Below are 19,086 nucleotides of genomic sequence, written 5' to 3' on the forward strand. Positions count from 1 at the left end.
CACCCGGCGGGCGGGAGGGCAGGTGGGACCGTGCTGCTGCGGATGAGGACATCTTCAGAAGAGGTAAAGGGGTTTGCTTCTAAAGCGTTAAGCGTATTTCTTTAGCCTTTAATTAATACATCACAGGAGCAGATTCATTTCCATCTACTGTATCTGATGCCTCTCTAGCTAGGATAATAAAGTAAAAAACAGCGATGACCAGAGGCAGCCCGGGGGACGGCGGAGCTGCGAGACACGGCTGCACCCCTTCATCCCAAACAGACGTTGGGGAGGTTAATACAAAATGCAAACGACTTTCTCCGCCACCAGCTCGTACTTTCAGCGAGATATTTAAACCCCAGCTGAAAGGCAGCCGGTGGGTACATCACCATTTACTCACATTAACTTCCATAATCACAGCTGTAGCTCCAAATAGGGCCCTTCAGTTGAGCATTGAAAGAAATAAACCGAAAACCACTTCGTTCCTTCAGACACAGAAGTTTATTCTCATCCCCACCACCCCCCTCCAAAAAGTTAGAGGTTGTCCAAAAAAAATAAAATAAAAAAAAATCAAGTAATTTTTGTCTGCTTCAGTCATTACTGACTCTCAGAAGCAGGGAGTTTTTATTTTACCTTTTTACTCCAATAATCCTACCAGATGACATACAGACACACACCAACTCCTCGTGCTTTGTAGGGAATGTATAAAGCCGTGACTGTCAGCGGCCACGCGCAGGGACTCTGGAAATTAAGGATTTGCATAATAAGATGCAGTCTCGCTCACCGCTCCTCCCAGGGCTGGCATCTCCACTTCAGCGTTTTTCCACCCCCTTCCAGCTACTTTGTTCTTCACTTCGACATATATCCCTTAACAGGTTCATGGTAGACATGATAGAGGCTTTGACCAACACAAGCACTGACATATTTATATTAAAAAATAGTGCAAAATTTCAACATTTATATAAATAACTCTAAACCCCTGCTTTTAATTTTTTTTGTTTTTTGTTTTTTTACAATGTAATACACACTTTTTGAGTTGGCACTCAAAAAATTGCCATTTTTCTTCTAGTTCAGAAAACAACTTTTTTTTTGAATAGGCCTCTTCTAATACAAAAATACTCCTGCTCCTTACACATACACTTTCTCTTATTTTTAATATATATTTATATATTTATATTGCAGATCTTTAAACAAAATGTTTTTTTGTGCAAATATTTTGTCTTTAAAGATAAGTGAAATAATCAAACAAAAAAAAAAAGCATTCACACACAGCTCAACTAGAAACAAAACAAAAAAAAATGGACTACAGTTGATTTTTTTTTTTCCTTTTTAAACGTCTAGACACAGCTCAATAAAGAAATGTTTTTGCAAGCTTGGTAGGCTTGTGCATTCAGACCAGACATAACAAGTAAATATTTATACATGGAGAGATGGGGAAGGGCTTTTTTTTTTTTTTTTCTTTGCTCATCTTCCTCAACTCTCTCTCTCTCCTTTTTCTTTTAACGAGAAGTGCAGAGTGTTTCATTTACTTTCTTGCTTTTTTCTTTTTCTTTTCTTTTTTTTTAAAAGGGGTGCCCTTTTTGTTTCTCTTTCTCTTTGTTCCACGCGGTTGTGCTCTCAAGGCCATTGATTTGTGAATGATGGAGTCTGCTGCCCTCCAAGAGGGAGGGCATCCCGTTGTTGTTCTGCTGGTGCTGGTAAAACGTCGACCCAGGGTAGTGCCCTATCACCTCGCTGTACGTCGGTGGCGGTCCCTCCATCCTACCATTGCTCCCATAGCAGGTCGCGCTGATGCCAGAGTTACTGCTGGGGGGGCACGGCCCCCCGTACACGGAGTTATCTATCAAGTCACTGTCGAAGATGGTTCTGTTGGGGGGCGCCCGGACCGACTCTCTGTTGAGCTCCATTTGCTGCTCGGGGTCTCGCAGCTGCAGCGTGCAGGGTCCCTGGTACGGGGGGGGCTCCTCGCCGTCCGACAGCGAGATGGTGGGCGGCAGGTCGATCTCGTGCTGCATGTAGGGGTAGGTCGGCTGGAATCTGTTAAAGCGGTCCCTCTGCAGAAAGGATGGCACTGCCAGGCGGTCGCTGGGTCTCGGCGTGTAGATTTGCTGCTGGAAGGGACAAAAAGAGAGAAAGGGGGGCGAGAAGCTTGAGACGCTGCAGCCCAGGACAGCGGGAAAGGCAGCAGCACCCGCACCCGCAGTGCCCTCACCTCTGTTATGCCATTCCCCGACACGGTGCTTTCTGAAGGCCACAGGCTGCCCTCCTGCATTGGAAAGGAGAAGAGAGCGCAGGGTGAGTCTGACTGCCAGCAGTGGTTAAGCTCCTTCTGCAAACCTGTGCCAGGTTTCAGCCTGCACCAGGGCCCAGGTAAGACACGTTCCTGCCCCAGCTGCAGCAACGCACAGCACACACCCTCCCCTAAGCAGGCACCCAGCTCTAGAAGGGGTATTAGCTATTGGCATATAAGCTGGGTATCATATGCGTATATGCTAAGGGTATTAGCATATTACCACTGAAAACAACTCCTCTGATTAAAATTTCCCTCCATTTTCACCTCCATTTATATTTAATAGATCACTTGCAGAATGAATGATGAGAACGACACCAGCAAACAACACTCTCCCATTTGCAGACTTCCCCCCTCCCGCCCACACCCACCCAGCCTGTTTCTCTCCCTGGTTCAAACATGCCAAAGGAATATTTTTCAATTTGTGATCCATGAGCCGTGGGTGATTCACAAGACATCAGAAAACGCTCCATGAAATAATGACAAGATTTAAAAAAAAAAAAAAAAAAAAGAAAACCTCACACCCACATTCTGATGCACACAATCAAGGAAATCATGGGAAAATAAAATCATGGGAAAAATAAAGATAAGAAGCGAATAACCAAATGTTAACCCTAATTTTGATTTGGCTAAAAAAAAAAATAAATCTGTAGCAACAGGATGGTTCTAGAGTAGTTTTTCCCCAAAAAGATAAGGATAAGTGGTCCTTGGCTTAAACAGACTGAGGAACTGTGGCCTAGAGGCTTTCTTACTCTGCAAGCATCACCCTGATCCTGCAATCCAAACTCAGGCGCCAACAACCCCAGGCATGATAAAGCCACAAGCTAATTTCCCCCAAACCATGAGATTAGTTTACAATTCGTGATCAAAACAAACAAACAAAGGTTCTTCCCATTTGCTGGTGATACTCCGAGCGTACACAGTTCACCCTAGACACTTTTGCCTTAAGAACTGAAATATTTAAATATTGCTAATATTCGCATAGAGCAACATCCTTCTGGCAGGCAGGGCTGGAGGAAAACAAGCCAGAAGGCTCGAAATTATAACCTGGAATAGCTGGCACTTCTCAGTTCCTTGCAGGTGAATCTCCAGTTCTGGCACCAGCAAGTTAGGCACGGGCAGAACTATTTACTACCAGTGGGAAAAAAAAACGCCAGGGGTGTTTCTTTTTCCCTCTAAGGTGTCCCATCCAAAGGCCATTCTCAGGCCCGGCCTATGCAGCAGGGCTCTCCAGGTGAGCAAACCACAAGCTTTCCTACTATGAAAATACCTATAATAACCGTGGTGGCAGTCTGGGCAGCCTGGTGCCCTGATGAAAGGCTGTAAAAAGCTGCAATGGTACCGCTGCGCCACGGACACCTTCGCTGATAGTCAGAAGGGATTTTGCCTGTCTGATGCTCCCTAGACCTCGCCCAGCTGTGAAGCACATCTGGCCTCATACCAGGCTGCGGCACACAATGGAAAACGTTGCTGCATGCCTTTGCAGCTATCCTAGTGAGTGACCAAGCAGTATCTCTGGTCCCCCTAGAAGCGTCTCCAAGAGCAGACAGACCGGGGGTGCACCTGCAGGCAGAGCCAGCCCCAAGCCCCGCAGCAGGAGACTCAGCACCCGGGCATCCTGCAACACGCATCTGACTGCCCAAAACACAGCACCGTGTTAAAATCTCCAGAGAAGCCACCCATTTTACACACACCGCCTGCCCCCCTGCCATTTCTTTCTTCTTTATTTTCCCCAACTTCGGAATACATTTTCTCTTGTGGGATCACACATGTTATCAGATATGGGAGAATCCCAACAGGTTCCCGTTTTTGAAGCCCAGTTGGGCACATAGACCTCAAGGCGGTCCTGTTGCCAGCACAAGGAAAACTCATTTACATGGAAATGAGACGGCCCAGATTCTTCCCTCTTCTCGGTGTTTTTTAGGGAGCATCTCCCTGAAGCATAGGTTAAGTGCTGCAATACCGGCACCCTCCCTGGCTACAGCTCATGAATGCGCTGGTTGAGCTGTGTGCCGCACAGCCCTTCCTGAGCAATGCAACGCCGTGTTTTATACAGACCTTGAGACTTCAATATGCAACTGTTTACACAGGCATCAACTGTTTAGTCTGGTCCATTTTACATGTATTTCTTGCCTGCAGGGATAGTCTACAGTCAAATTCCCCCAGCAGCCAAAAGACCCAAGAGGAACTGCATCTGCCACAGGTCAAATCCTCACCTCTAACCCCCGGTTGAGCCACGGCGCTGCCACCAAAGGGCACGAGGAGGGTTTCCAGCACTGCCACACACGCTGCCAGCCCTTCACCTCATCCTGAAGGATGCTGAAGCAGTGGGCAGGAGCGGGAAGCACTCCGAAAATTATGTTTACTTTGCCATGCCCCCGTGGCAGACTTCCTGAGCAGCGAGTACCCCGCTGCCTTCTGCTAGATGTTTTATATTTAACTTGGCAGTGGGCAGTGCCATGGCAATATCCCATCTGCTTCCCCCCTTCCCGGGAATGATGTCAGCCGGTTCCCGCGAGGGTGGCTGCAGCCCAGCGCTTCCCGGTGTGCGGAGCACTGCCACGCTCAGCTGGGGCTTCCCGCTGCGGCAGGTGATGGGGAGGGCACGTACAAACCCTTATGTGAGCTGCTCCACCCAAAACGTCTCCTACCCCTAAGTACCCACTCACCCAAAGCCTGCACCCAATATCCCACCCGGGCGTTCAGAAGAAAAGCTCCGGCTCACACGTTAACTCATCTGCTTGTACAGATGAGGTCCAGGAACGATGCTCCGGGCAACACGTGGATGCAAGAGTAGCAAACCAGTAGAAACACCATTAAAATGGGATCCACAGAGAGACAAGGAGCAGACAGAAGACCCATTTTCAGCAGGAGCTGAACCTCTGCAGCTGTTATTAACCACTTCTCCCAGGACTCCAGGGCTTGACCTGGACACGCTTACGTGCCCATGGCCGACCGACCACAAGCACACGCTCACCGCTTGCCGACATCGACCCTCTGCCTCGCGCACTGCTGTGAAGCCTATGTGGGTAACGGCTCATCTCTCCTAAAAACTCAATAGTGGGATTAAAATTGCTGGCAATCAGTAGTCAGAGGAGGGCAAAGCCTCAGAGACTGAAACCAGACATACTTTTAGCCTTTGGCCATGGGACGGGTACATAGCCCCACCAAGCCAAGCAAAACTGCGCTGCCCCTTGAGGGAGCATCACCACTGTAAATCCTCATCCTCAGAGCTGTCCTCACTCAATTCTGATTTTCAGAGTATTTAGGACTTGGATTAGTCTCAACAACGGCCGAGTCTAAAAAGCTACGGTTTTCTGAAACAAAAGCTGAGATTCTGCTGTCTGATGAGCAATACAGCTGTAAAAGCCTCTGCAAGTATTCCAGGACTCACTGCAGAACCTAAAATTTCTTTTTAATTTCTTTTTAGAGATCAATCTTCAACTTTCAAAGAACCACTTGTTTTAGTAATGTCAAAAGAATATTCTCTGTAAAGCTGCATGGTGCAGATTAAGCCTCTGAGCCTTCAGAAGGACTTGTGTTTTCCATTTTGGGGGACAGACGTATGCCTGGAAATTGCATTTAAACCACTTTTTTCTTGGGGGAGTGGGATATCACTGCTCCAAAAGTGCAGGGACAGTGCCATTCTTATTGCAAAAAAGTTTGTAGTAGTATTTCTTAAATATTCTTAGTTCTGGAAAAATAAAGGTACTTGTTACAAGGAGACAAAGTTTAAGTACAGCAAGAATGGTGACGGAGAAACAAATGATGTAATACAAGAATTTCTTGCTAGCAAGAACCGCATTAAAAAAAAAAAACCTTTAGGGAAATTAATTTCTCCTTCAGTTGTAATTTTTGAGCTACAACAACAAAAAAAGACAATTCCAGTAGACGTAGCAGCATCCTGACCATGGGATGAACTACTTTAATATTTCAAAAGATGAAAAGCCTGTATGCAGCTCCAGTGCCCAAGTGCGGTCATGAGAGCAAAATGAAGTTTGGGATTTAAGAAGCCCAACACCAGTTCAGTGCAAGTTTAATGGTTTACATAAACCGGTATCCAGTCCAGCGCAGCCTCTGCCTCCCAGCCTTCAGCGCTCGTTTAGACTGGAGCTGTTTTCTACAAAAAGACATGCTGTGCTGAATCTGAAAGGCGCTACCTTTAACATCTTTATTATGACTGATCCCACTGTAATGGGGAAAGCTGTGCCCTTTTTTTGCTGAAAAGCCATTTAACCGCTGATGTGTCTGAAGGCTGAATAACAGAGTTGTTTTGGTGTGGGGACTGGGCCAAAAAATGGCTGGAAACTTTGGCCTGGTGAAATTTAAAAAGAAAAAAAAATTTAAAAGAGAAAAAAAAATGAAAAAAGGGGGGAAAGGCATTATTTTTTAAACAGTCAAAAATTTTTTATTCAACCTGAAATTTTGGTTGAATCTCCATGGGATTTTCTCTTCTCTTTCCATGTTAGCCCTCTTTCCTCCTTTTAAAGAAAATAAAACCCAGGCCACTTAAGAAAACAGAAATTAGTATATTAAAATAAAAAAGGTTTGATCTGATACTTGCTTTGAAAATGTAAAATGAAACATTTTGGAGTTGTTCAAGTAAAAAATTCTGGACATGATACAATAGTAAAAAATCTGAAAATGGGAAAACAACCTTTCTGCTATTTTTAATAATGCATGTGCTCGGATGCCCACATTGTGCTACTGTTGGAAGCAGATGCACAGAACGGTAAGAAGAGACATAAGATTTCTGTAACTCCGGGAGGAGCAGGGATACGTGCGGGGAGTTTAGCTCCGACCCCCAAAGCAGGCAGGTGCTTGAGCGATCGCCACCCTCGCACCGGCTGGTTTAACGCAGGATCACGCACTCCCAGCACTTGGATTTTGTTGCGCAGCATCAACGAACGGCCACGAGCTGAGCTCACTGCCGTACCCTCCGGAGACAACGCTCCACAGCCCACAAAACAAAGGGTGGTTTAATTGATCTTGGGGTTTGCACAGCTCCCCTTCCCAAGGGGTGTCTTCCTCACTTTGGCCCACGGCATCCGATAAGGGACCTTCATCTGCTGTGTGTAATGAGTGATAAAAAGAGCAGCTATGGAGCAGAGGGACAGCCTGCGCCCTGCGTGTCTGCTGGCTGGACAGCCTTCAACAGCACTGTACTGAAGACTTATTTAATAAAAGATGCTAGATCTCTCTCTCGTAAAAAAAAAAAAAAAAAAAGAAAAGAAAAATTGAAAGAAAAAAAAAAGCAATCCTAGTGTTTGATCTTCTTCCTGCAGCGAGCATGGATTTCATACAAGATAGCACAGCTCCACACAGACCACCACAAGGCAGCACCGGTGTGCTGAACCTGCCCTGGAAGCCTGCAGAGGAGAGAGCTCGAAACAGTGACCTTGGGGAAGCCCTATCATTTAAAGAGCTTTAAGATCCTTCAAGGTGAACACCAGAAAAAAAATTATCAGTACAAGATATCCCTGCACTGAAGACAGAGCCACGCGGGCAGCGGTGAATAGCACAGGCTCACCCTCCAAGCAAATGTGGTATCTTTTCTCTATAGGCTCTTGTAAGTCTCCCTGAGCTGCTGCATTTAAGGAAACGGCATAAACCAATATCTGCCTTGAGGCTGGAGGGGCTCCCCTTCGAGCCCTTGTCAGAGGTACAATTAACACGTTTCTCCTCGGGCTTCTATGAAGCAGGAAGCTTGGGTTACACGGGGAACCTCTCGAGCATCCCCTTGGAGAGATCTCTGCTTGGCTGGCTGACATGTGTTTTCTGACCCCTTCACCACAGTAATGGCAGCACCACTGGTGAAAGCTGGAGAAAGTCTTTCAGGATTTTCTATTCTTTTGAAGGCAGGCAATAAGTTTTGATACAGTCATTTGAGGCATGATGGGTTGCCGAAGGACTTGATAGTTTGAGGCTGTTAAAGGCAAGGCATATGCACCCCAACCAGCTGAGGGTACATGGTGGTTTCAAGAACAGGACACGCCAAGAACAGCTTCATGCAGTTACTTTACCGATGTAAAGTCCAAATTGCAAAGCTCAGGGCAAAGGCAGAAGTTATGGCTGTCCATATATTACAACATACAACACCCTGAAGAGTCAGAGGCGTTCCTCAAAGGGCCCCCCCAGTAACTGAGAGGCAGAAGGTGATGCTGAGAGCCAACCTGGAGGCTGCCTCTTCACGCAGTGCCAAGTAGCACGTGGGCAAACATGACCCAAACAAATGCCTTTGGCTCTAACGTTTCCCCCATGTCCCATTATTTGGCAAACGGTGCAGGGCAGCATGGGTTGGAAGACTTACTGATGAGAGGTTCTCGTCTCTCCGCCTCCCCTGGCTGTGCCGGCTGATGAAGGATCGCGCAGAGAGTTTGTAGTGGTTCAGCAGGCATGTGATCACCACCACCATCACCATCATCACCACCACGATTATGATTATCTGTACAAACTCCAACTCCGCTGCAAGAAAGACAGACAGACTTTAAGCCACCAGAAAAAGCAGCATGTAATTGAGCACAAGAAAAACTGATGTAGCCAAGACACTAACGACACCGCTGCATCCTTCCCCCATACATGCCTACGTGGGCTCTGCATGCTTCAAGCTCAGCTACTTACTTAACAAAAAACTCATTAATTCACTTTTTTCAGTGGGTCACAAGAGCCTCTAGGAGGGATTTTTAAAGATGACCTACAGAGTGTTTCCAAGCTACAATGCAGTCAGGACTTCCCAAAGCCCTCCCGGCTACAGTGTGCTGGTTCTCCCCACCACCGGCTGCAAAACCAGCAGCATCTCAGTGCCTCGTGTGCCTCGCTCGGGGCCATGGAGCCATGAACCAGTGTAATTCATCGTAACAAAATGATTTAGCTAAATGCAAGCCAAATTTCTGCAATTCTCTTCCCGTCACCACCACCTCTTCCTCCAGGGAGGACCAGACCGACGTCCTCTTCAGCACACCCTCGCACAGGGCTTACATCCCCTCTGTCACGGGGGTCAGACAGTGGTATGGGGAGCCTGCGGCATGGCACAGCAGGCATGGGCACTGGCAGCCCCCCTCTCCCCGCCACCGGCCCATCCGCCACAGGGTGCAGACGGGGGAGACCTCCTGCTTTTCTGTGAGACGCCAGACGGGCGCGACGCGGCTGCCCGTGGGGGCCACGTCCTGGAGCTCCAGACATCCCTCGGCTCAGAGCTCAGCCAGCTGACGGTGGCAGCTTGAGTGGCTTGAACTGGCATAAAGGAAAACTGCCAAAAATCCTCCAAACAAACAAGAACAAGCAAACAACAGACCATCCCGTTAACTCCAGAGACACTTGGCAGTAAGAAGCTGCTCCTAAAATTTCCTAAGGAAATAATTTCTCACACGTCTCTGAGGCTAAGGAAAATTGAGTACTGGAGGCAAACGTAGCGCCAGAGTCATTATTTCCATGCATTTGGCACCCAGAGAGCAGACGCCATCCCTGAACCGTTCGGTCGCTCCCCCCAGGACCCCTTGTGCCAGCAGCGCCCAGGGCTTGCTGTGCCCACGACCGAGCACAGCAGCAACTCCAGTGCTCGTCATAAAGGAGGGGCCAGACCAGTAAAATTCAATAGTTCTGGGGATTTATACTTTGTCTGCTTCTCAGTAAGGACAGCTATAAAATCCAGTTTTGGAAAGCTGTGCCTTAAGCTATCATAGATGCTTTCATCTGTATTTTATCTATACAGACACACACACGTATATATCTGTAGATACACAGGAAGCCCCACCGTGCCTCAAAGGGCAGCATCACACTGCTCGTACCAGCTCGGGTAGCTTCTGCTGAGTCAGGCAAATTTAATTTTATTTTTTTTTACGGAAAGTTTTCTCCTGGCAGGTGGCATTTAAGTGCCAGTAAAAGCAAATAAATGTCAAGAAAACAGCCCAGGTGGTGAGTGCTGCCAGTTACCTCAGAGCTCATTCTGCTAAACAGCAGCTATTTCTGCCATTGCCCAAAATGCTTAAACCAAGCTCTGCCCACCACCTTCAAAAAGCAGAATTATGCCTTGAAAGCAGAAGCCTTATCTGTCACTTGAAGTTAGATGTATGAGTAACTTGGAGCCCATATACTTACAGCACCCCTAAAACACAGCTGCTTCTACACTGGAAGACTGCACATGGGGTGGGAAGAGAGGGATTAAAAGCCAAATATCGCAACGGAGTTTTGCCTTAAAAACGCCTTTTAGCTAAAGGCATCTTCTTAAAAGAGGAGGTCTGGGTCTTTCACAGCAACCCCAGCAAGGTGCCCGAATGCCACTGTGAGGCGAAAAACCTGGAAAAAAGCATGTTCCAAACAATTTATGATCCAGCCCCAAGCAGCAACACAGCTTGCCCATGGGAATGACAGGTGACTGGACCCAAGAGCTGCCATGGGTGCCCCGTGCCATGGGAGGAATGGGCTGAAACAGGAGCTCGTTTCGTCTAAACACAGATCAGATTAACCAGACACACAAACCAAAACTGAAAGGGCTGGGAAAAGGACGATGCAGAACCACTAAAAAACCAGGCACAATGTCTCTTCCCATGTCATCCCCCTTACGTATGAGAGTGTCCCTACATAGCCCAAAGGCATGTCCTCGTACCCAGAGGCACTGAGAGCATCCCTGCTGACCTCCAGCACCCAACCAGCAGAGTGAAGCCCTGGCACCCCAGACAGGCACAGGACACCCCACAGCTCCGGCAGGTGCTCTCCAGGTCACCCAAGAAGAGCCAGATCCCAGTGGGGCACTGACCCAGAGCCCCTCTGCCTTACCTACATACGGGCAGCAGAGCCCACAGGCTGGAGAGCAGCCACTCAGCTTGGGTGCAGAGGCTGCTTTTTTGCAGAATTCATTACAGAAAAAATAAAAAACCAAACCCAAACAACCGAACAAAACCCCCCCAAAAAACTCCCAAAACAAAACAAAACAAACAACAAATAAAAAAAAAAACACAAGGTTTTTAGGAAGATGAGTCAATTTAGCCTCAAAATGCAGTGTGTGCTTTGGCCACAGTAAGAAAACACAAGAAAAAATGTAAGTGAGACCAGTGATGGAAAACTTCCTTTTCTGTTAGAACAGGTTATATTTCTGAAGAAAAACAAGATCAAGGCAGTTGTAAAGTTCAGTTCCTTTCCTAGGACAAGAGGTCCCTTAAATTGGTCATGGTACTTTGGTGACACGGGTGAAGTTCTGGCCATCAGGAACACTGCCCTAATTCCTTCCTAGGAAGGAACACACACAAGACGTGTCATTTACAAACGACCTAAGCCAAGCTTCCTGCACGCCCGTACAGACATACAATGACCAGAGCCTGAAGCAGAAAAAAGGGTGGGAATTCCGTCAGGATCTGGGACAGCACACTGGTGTCTCATCCGTCCTGATCCATCCGCAAATGATGTTTAGTCTGGGGCTCCTGTAATTGGGGTATTACAAAACAGTTGCCAAGAGGTGCAATAATAAGGCACAGTATGATTACCAGAACGAAAGCGATGCTGCTTCCCAGCAAGGATGCTCCTCCTGCCTCCTCTCTCCCAGAGCTGGTCACCTAGACAGGTTGGACCCCCACAGGGGCAGGCCAGGAGGCACAGGTAGTGTTCAGCCATGCATCATGCCTTGCTCTTGGGTCATTTCAATGTGGAATCTAGTCTAACGTTACGGCAATGACACTGCTGTTATCAATAGAAGAGCGATTTTAGTATCTCGCTTTGTGGGAGGAGGCAGAACAATTAAGCTGCAAATTAGCATTCTGTAAACTGGTTTGGTGAAACATGTCTGAACGATAAAACCTGATCTGCTCCCCCCATTTGGATTTTGGCTTTTTCATGCCAACGGCCTTGCTCTTCTCTGATCTCCTTTGTTAGCACGGGGAAGCAAACAGCTCAATCACTGCAGCGGGGCATATCTACCCTTGTTGTGCAACACAGCCGAGGGCTCGAATGTTTAAGCATCATATATGAGAACTGTATCTGCCCCCATGTCTTCTTTGGTGGTGCTGCTGAAACTAAAATTTCCTCCCAGTGCTGTACGCACACGTGAGGCAGCCAAACCCACCAGGAACCTCAGCTCTCTGCACTAGCAGGAGCTCAGGGAAGAGCAGAGGGCACACAGTGCCCTGAGTTTTGCTCTACCCCAAGACCAGCCTGTGAGGAGCAGCACAGCCTCACAGTGCCTAGGAGCAAACACACCAAGTACACTGAGATGCGCTTTAATCCCGAGAAGGCTCATGTTGCCTGATCTGGTCTTTGTAAAAAATAAAATAAAAATAAAACCAAACCAAAAAAAAGTCCCACACATTCAATTTGTGCTTTTCAAGTTTCAAGAGACTCATACCCACTCGAGGCGCCAGAGCTTCTGCCAACTCTCCCTCTGTTTTAACTTGTCTTCATGGGCTTCATTTGCAGAAGGGGGAAAAAAGCACAACACACTGGAAAGCTGGATATACTCAGTAAGATTTTATCCAAGCAGCTCAGTCAAACTAATGAAGAAAGATCATTAAAAACCCAAACTTTGAGTTAATACATTATTATACAAGTGCAATTCAGCTGCTATGCTAATAAAAAGCCTTTGGGGAATGAAAAACAAGCCAAACTGCAAAGCACATAATTTATAATTCTACTGGTATTTTTAAAAACACACACACAACAAAACAAGAAAAAAAATACTCAACACATTTTGTATTTGGCTTCCTAATCATTGTCACTTTTCAATTAGAAGAGACCTCATTCCATTTCTCTCTGTAATTTTCCCCAAGGGAAGTGTTATAAATGCACTAGGCTTTACAAGATGGGCATATTCAGCCTCCAAATGCAAAGTAAGGTCACACTAATTTAATTTTGCATAATTTTTATTCCAGAATACGTTTCAAGCTAACAGGTTCAGACATCACATTTAAGTGACACAACCTGCTTTTCTGTATTTTCTGTCTAGACGCTGCAGCTTTGGGAGTTGGTCAGCACGCGTGCAACTGTTTTGCAACTAAGCATTTTTTCCCCCACGTTCTCACAATGCTGAAAGCAGATATTCGTGATCAAGTAAAATCACTTGTCACGTCCCATTCTTCGAGTTCGTTACTCGCTTGCCACTTTAAACCACATATGACTTTGAATAAAGGTTTCACAGTAGATTACAGCGTTACATTAATGAATGATAGGAGACTCCGCTGCTTCCCAAAGCCTGCGGACCCTGCAACGTGCAGGCTACGGCCGCTCTCCTGCTCAGAGGGCTTTCTGGAGAAAGACAGCACGTGTCCTTGCTGCCTGCACCGGGCTGCTGCCTGGCCACCAAGACGATAAGGCTGTAAAGTGTCTGAAATTTATGAAAACAGCAGCTGGCTGGCAGCTGGTGCTGCCGTAAGGCACCTCACCAGCACGGCTGTCAGGGTGCCTTGGCCCTGCTCCTCCCAGAGAAGACCATGCTCACAGCTCGACCGAAGCGGCTGCAGAAAGGTGCATCTCAGAGCTTCCTCGAGTGCCTATGAACAAAATACTTGGCACCCACAGGTTTAAAATTTCATTAATATTTTTGCAAGGAGGAAGAGCTATTTGAGTCAACGGGGACACTGGGAGCGCTGAGCCTCTGCACACACACATGGTTCACAACGGCCGCAGGTGAGGTGAGGCTATGATGTACTTTAAATGCATTTCCTTACTTTTTACAGCTATGCTACAGTTCATAAAATGCTTACTATAAACTTTATTAATGCTCTTCCTTTCACATAGAGTATCACTGCTGAAGACAAATGCTCCAAAGCACCAGCAAGTATAAAGAGGAGAAAAAAAAATACACCTGCATTTTGCTGCAATCATTATGGGTGCTCCAGCTATCATTTACATGTGGACAGAAGAGCTTTCGGATGGGGTCTCAGCCAAGATGACCCTTGCTTTCAGCTGGGTATAATACACATCTGCAGGTCAAAACAGTTATCTGTAAGCTTCAATTACAATTTCTATATATATTGGAATTGCATATCGTGTGAGAAGTGATGGGAAGCAGAAGTGAAATTCCTCAGGAGATAATGGCTAAGCTGAACAAATGTAGCTCCACAATTTTTAAGAAAAAAAGGTTTAAAAAAAAATACTCCAGTCATCATAAATGCTGTGGTGCACCATGCTAAAACGCAAGTCTGTTTTGCTGAGACAAAATTAAAGCAAGCAGAGAATCCCCTGCAGAATACTTTGCTTCTCCTATGTTCACTTTCACTTCCTCTGGGTATTTTTATCGTTAAAACCCCCTTAGTTCTGACTTGAAACAGATTGCTGGGACAGTTCAAGCACAATGAGTCCGATCACAAGCTCACACAGACTATCAAAAACATGCTCTTAAGAGTGTGGAGAAAAAACTCCTGCTGCTGATTTCATCTTCTGGTGGGCATCAACCCAGTGTGAGGCAACCTAACGCCCTGCTTCACGCCAGGCAGGATGAGATACCTCCTGAGCAAGCCTCGCTGTTCAAAGTTAATGATCCGTCAGTTAATTTTTACCCAGGACAGACGGGATATGCACCTCAACTTGTGGATGCTCCCGTGCCAGTCCCTCAGCATCAGAGCCCCATTGTCACTTGTTTTATTAGCGTTCTTTGGGAAAATACATCTAAAACTGTGTTTTGAGGTTGCCCCACGTGCCTGAGAGAGAGGAGAGCTGGTAACAAAGGCAGGCAAAGCTTTCATCAGGCTTTGGGAGTGCTGGGCACAGCCCCACCACTATGGGGAAACTTCCAATATTGCCCCCAACATCTGCAATAGCACAGGTCACAGAAAAGGCAAAAAAGCGGGTTTTAAATGAAAGCTTAATTCCATCAGTTTCCCCTAATCTAGAAACTGATGTGCATTTGAGTGGCAGAAAAATCCAAAAGGAAATGAGTAAGAGTCAGGGAGACTAAAAAGAAGCTGAAACCAACACAGATTTTGTTATTTCAGAAGTTTCAGAGAACTGTGGAAATAGCATTTCCCCCTGAATCACCACTGTGCCATCACTGCCCACACAGGGACTCACTCCCAGCAGCCAGGCTAAAGCCCACCGCAGAGCAAGAACCGTCTTGTTGAAGACCCCCCACAAACACCTGCAACCCGAGAAACAGAGTCCTTGTCTATGCTGGGACGTTACTCTGCAACCCAGCTGTATGGAAATTTCCAGACTGGATATTTTCCACTGTACATAGGGGCTATTTTTAATGAAATGTCACTTATGTACCCAGAGAAACATCCTGTAAGTGCCTAATGCAAGAGCTAAGGAACCCCGCCACATACTGTGCCTTTACCTCTGGTCTTCACTTTCTCTGACACACATACAACAGCTTTTACACCGAGACCGAACCGGATGGTTTTGTACAGAGATTCATCCTGCTGCCTAACAAGCCTCAATAAAATGGGCAGAAACAGACTGAGACTTTTCCCGCTTTCTTGTTGAAGTACAAAGAGATATAATCAGGTCTTGTACAAACCTCGGCAGCACCTCTTTAGCCTCCAGAAAACACAGGGCTAAGGATGACTTCTAATGGCAGGTAGCTTGGGCTCCCTGGACCCATCCTGCCCCTGCGGCACCCCTGACCACCCCAGCAGGGCCTGTAGGTGCCCGTGCAGGGTTTTAGAGCGAGGCTTTACCCACAGCGGTGGGCACATCGCAGCCTCCCTCCCTGCTCAGATGGCAGAGCCATAGCCTATGGATGAAGTCAATGTTTGGCAGTGGGGAACGATGTAATTAAGGTCCCTGGGAAGCCAAAGAGTGGCAAGCAGCTGGAGCAAAGCCTGGCACAGGAGATGCACCACGGCAAGGCAGAGGATTGCTCACCCTGACCCTGGGCACTTAGATCAGTCGACAAGTGTCGAGCCCAGGCTCCCAGCTCATGCACCACAGAGGGACAAAGTCTTTCTCCAGGTCACTCAGCCCAGGAATGAGACCCAGCTCTGACTCGGCCTCACTGAGGAATCCAGTCCCTCCTGGAACTGCAGAAGGAGCATGGCCCCTGGTGCAGGCTCGGAGTCAAAGAGCTCACCAGCAACAGGATGCAATTACTGGGCACAAACCTATTGGCACGAATGGGGAACCCACAGCACAGTGCACCCAAGCCCTCTGCCAGCAACCAGCCCTTGGGCAAACACGTGCCTCCTGCAGGGTGGCAGCAGGGTACCTGTCGATACCCTGCAATAAGCTAGGTGATGCTTAGAGAAAGCAGAGCTGAGAAAAGCATCTTGCTTTCTGCCCCCAGAGCCCTTGCTCCAACTACGAAGCAGCAATTTCTGCTTCTTGCCGTGCACAGCCGCTTCGCAGAGTGCCTGTGGTTATTTACAGACCCTGGTTCACATGGGTGACTCAGCACCACGATCCAACAGATACCAGCCGAGAGCCCACAACAACATGGAGTGGGGCACCTTGGTGGGGACCATCCCGCAGCAGCGCCTGGTGAGCAGCACCAGCCTCCAGCACAGCCCCCAGGGACTGGGGACAGTCGGACTACGTCCGGTCCCGAAGCTTCTGAAATCCGTAAATGAATTGCTGCCTACCATCGGCTAAATATGGTAGCACTGTAATGTCACACTGCGTGTCCCAGCTTCTTCCATAATCCCTGGAGATTTAGGCTAAGTTCAACTGACTGCAGGGCTCCATCCTAGAGGCACCCCCTGCTCAGATCCCGGAAAGGAAGGTCTCTACACACACACACAGAGTCTTTCCAGACATGGCAAAATTAACTGGATGAATTAACGTAAAGCGTTCACAAATCTGCAGCAAGCACTTTCATCCCTGATTTTCCATTAACACCTCCGATATCCACAGAGCTGCCCCGGCTGCATGACTCAGAGCAAGACGCAGCAGAGATGTGCACAGCCCTGACTGCAGTTCCCTCTCCTCCTAATTTTCTCACCTTTTCATCCACCCCCACCCTTGGGCATCTTCTGTTTGAACAGGTTCCTTGTAGCCCTTGATGGCAGAGCTCTAGTTACATAAAAAAAAGCGTGTAAAAGACATAAATAAGGGTACAGCTACTTTTTGACTGAGCATGTGCAGATGAGTCTATTCACGAGTAATTAGGAAGGTGGTGGGGAGAATTGGAAGTCCAAATCAGACTGGTACTGGCAATAATTTGAAGCTTGGAGCTGAAAAGTGTCCATGCCTCCTTCCTCCCTCTCCACGATTCCTCCAATTCCACACTTAGAAGCTTTGTGGGATGCCAAGCAGGGATGCTCAAGGATTTCAGCCAAGAACTGTTTCAGGCCAGTAACCTTAAAGGCTTCTCAACAAGCTTGTGCAGCTCCTCAAAAAGCAGATGAAAAACAAGTCCTGGAATAAAGGCGGACCGAGGTCCACCTCTTCCAGCATCAGTGTCTGTCACCACCCAAAACCTGGGCTGCTTCACTAGCATCCTATAGCAAGCATCCTTCTCAGCCACTACTGGTCCAGAGGTCCCTGCCTGCTCCCCTACCCACCCAGGGGCTTTGACATGGAAAAGAAGGGTATGACCCAGCATTTTCTCCAACAGGGCTGCCGTCTTCGCACGGAACTTATTGCCAATGGGTAGGCAGAGACACTGCCCTAAACTAGAAGTGATGGGTCTGACTTTCAGCCATTCTCAGCACCCACATCTCCAGCTGATGGCAGCAGCAAGGGCAGAGGCTTGGACACCAGCAGGCTGCAGAGGAGGAGGAGAAGGAGAGACATCCTTATCCATTCTGTCAGCTACTTGACAGCCCAACCCACTCCCCTCTCTGGTCTTCGCTGACGTTTCAGAGCACCACAGCTTCAGCAGTGCCCAGAGGCACCATTGAGAACAAGGAGACACATAAGGACAGTCCTTGCCCTGAACAGCTGAGAGCCTACCACTACCTTGCATGCCCCGCTAACTGGGGCACAAAACAAGTCCTAATCACTCTTGGAAAATGAAAGCTGGGGATACCCTGTACCACCTTGCCTTACACGTACCAACACACTGTCTTTTGCAAGCAGAGAACCAGAAAGGCCAGAGCTGACATTACTGAACTGGTCTACAGCAGGCCTGCCTGGACCAAAGTGTAGTCCATAGAGCTGGCCTGAGGTTTGCCTGGTCCTTGTGCTCGGTTGAGAGCCCTGCCTGCCCCAAGAGCTTGCACTTCTGTCTGTTGGCTGCGAGCATGCTTTCAGAGAGCAGGGCTAGATGTTACAGCAAAATTTGGGCACACTTTGGAGCAGCATGTGGCTCCCTGGAAGGACCCGAGGGTTAAACTCAATGGAATCGACTCCAGCCAAAGTGCAATCGTTATGCCAGATGCTCATCAAAGCCTCTGTAAAAGGATGCAGGTTAAGCAATGTAGCCAGAGTGGACCTCATTTTTTCTACTCAAGGCTAAAGAATGTGAATTTGAGAAAAGCCATCTGAATCTAGTCACCCTTTCGAGCTATGATTTTAGTAGGGAACAAGCTCACAACTCCTCAGTGCACCGCTGCGGGGGCTCGGACTCTGCACAGGAGAGGCAGCAGGGTCAGCGCTGGGACCATGTCTGAACACAGCCCCTCGCCCTCCCCTGTTCACACATGAGACACGGAGGAAAATACCCTGGCACAGCAGCCACACAGCCCCGTGCAAGCAGTTCTGCCCTGGCGCATCCTTCCCAGCCCTGCTTGGAAAAGGGACATGCCCATTATGTTAAACATTACATTTGAACTGCTCTAATCTAAGCAAGAACCAAAACAGCTCCAGGCAACAGCTGGAATCCAAAGGCTGCCAGAGAGGGTGCAGCACTGAACACTGCTCCTGGTTTACAGAGGCCGTTTCATCCACCAGATGCTGGGCTGCACTCGTTAAAGACACCAATGTTCTCCCTCTCAGAGACCGTGGACGAGGAAGAA

General features: G+C 47.8%; 1 protein-coding gene across 2 annotated transcripts in view; it reads right to left on the reverse strand.

Annotated features, from left to right (window-relative positions):
* Positions 1-1,541: 1,541 nt before the first annotated feature.
* The window catches only part of PMEPA1 (prostate transmembrane protein, androgen induced 1), a 47,008-nt gene continuing 29,463 nt past the window's right edge, over positions 1,542-19,086 (reverse strand). For both annotated transcript variants that reach the window (XM_086474819.1, XM_086474818.1), the window contains 3 exons: positions 8,580-8,734; positions 2,192-2,245; positions 1,542-2,090 (listed from right to left, as the gene is read on the reverse strand). In XM_086474819.1, coding sequence (XP_086330945.1) covers positions 1,542-2,090; positions 2,192-2,245; positions 8,580-8,734 — 758 coding nt within the window. The remainder of the gene's footprint in view (positions 2,091-2,191; positions 2,246-8,579; positions 8,735-19,086) is intronic.

This window comes from Leptosomus discolor, chromosome 17 (genome assembly GCF_034619465.1).
Source record: "Leptosomus discolor isolate bLepDis1 chromosome 17, bLepDis1.hap2, whole genome shotgun sequence".
In the NCBI taxonomy this organism is placed as follows: Eukaryota; Metazoa; Chordata; class Aves; order Leptosomiformes; family Leptosomidae; genus Leptosomus; species Leptosomus discolor.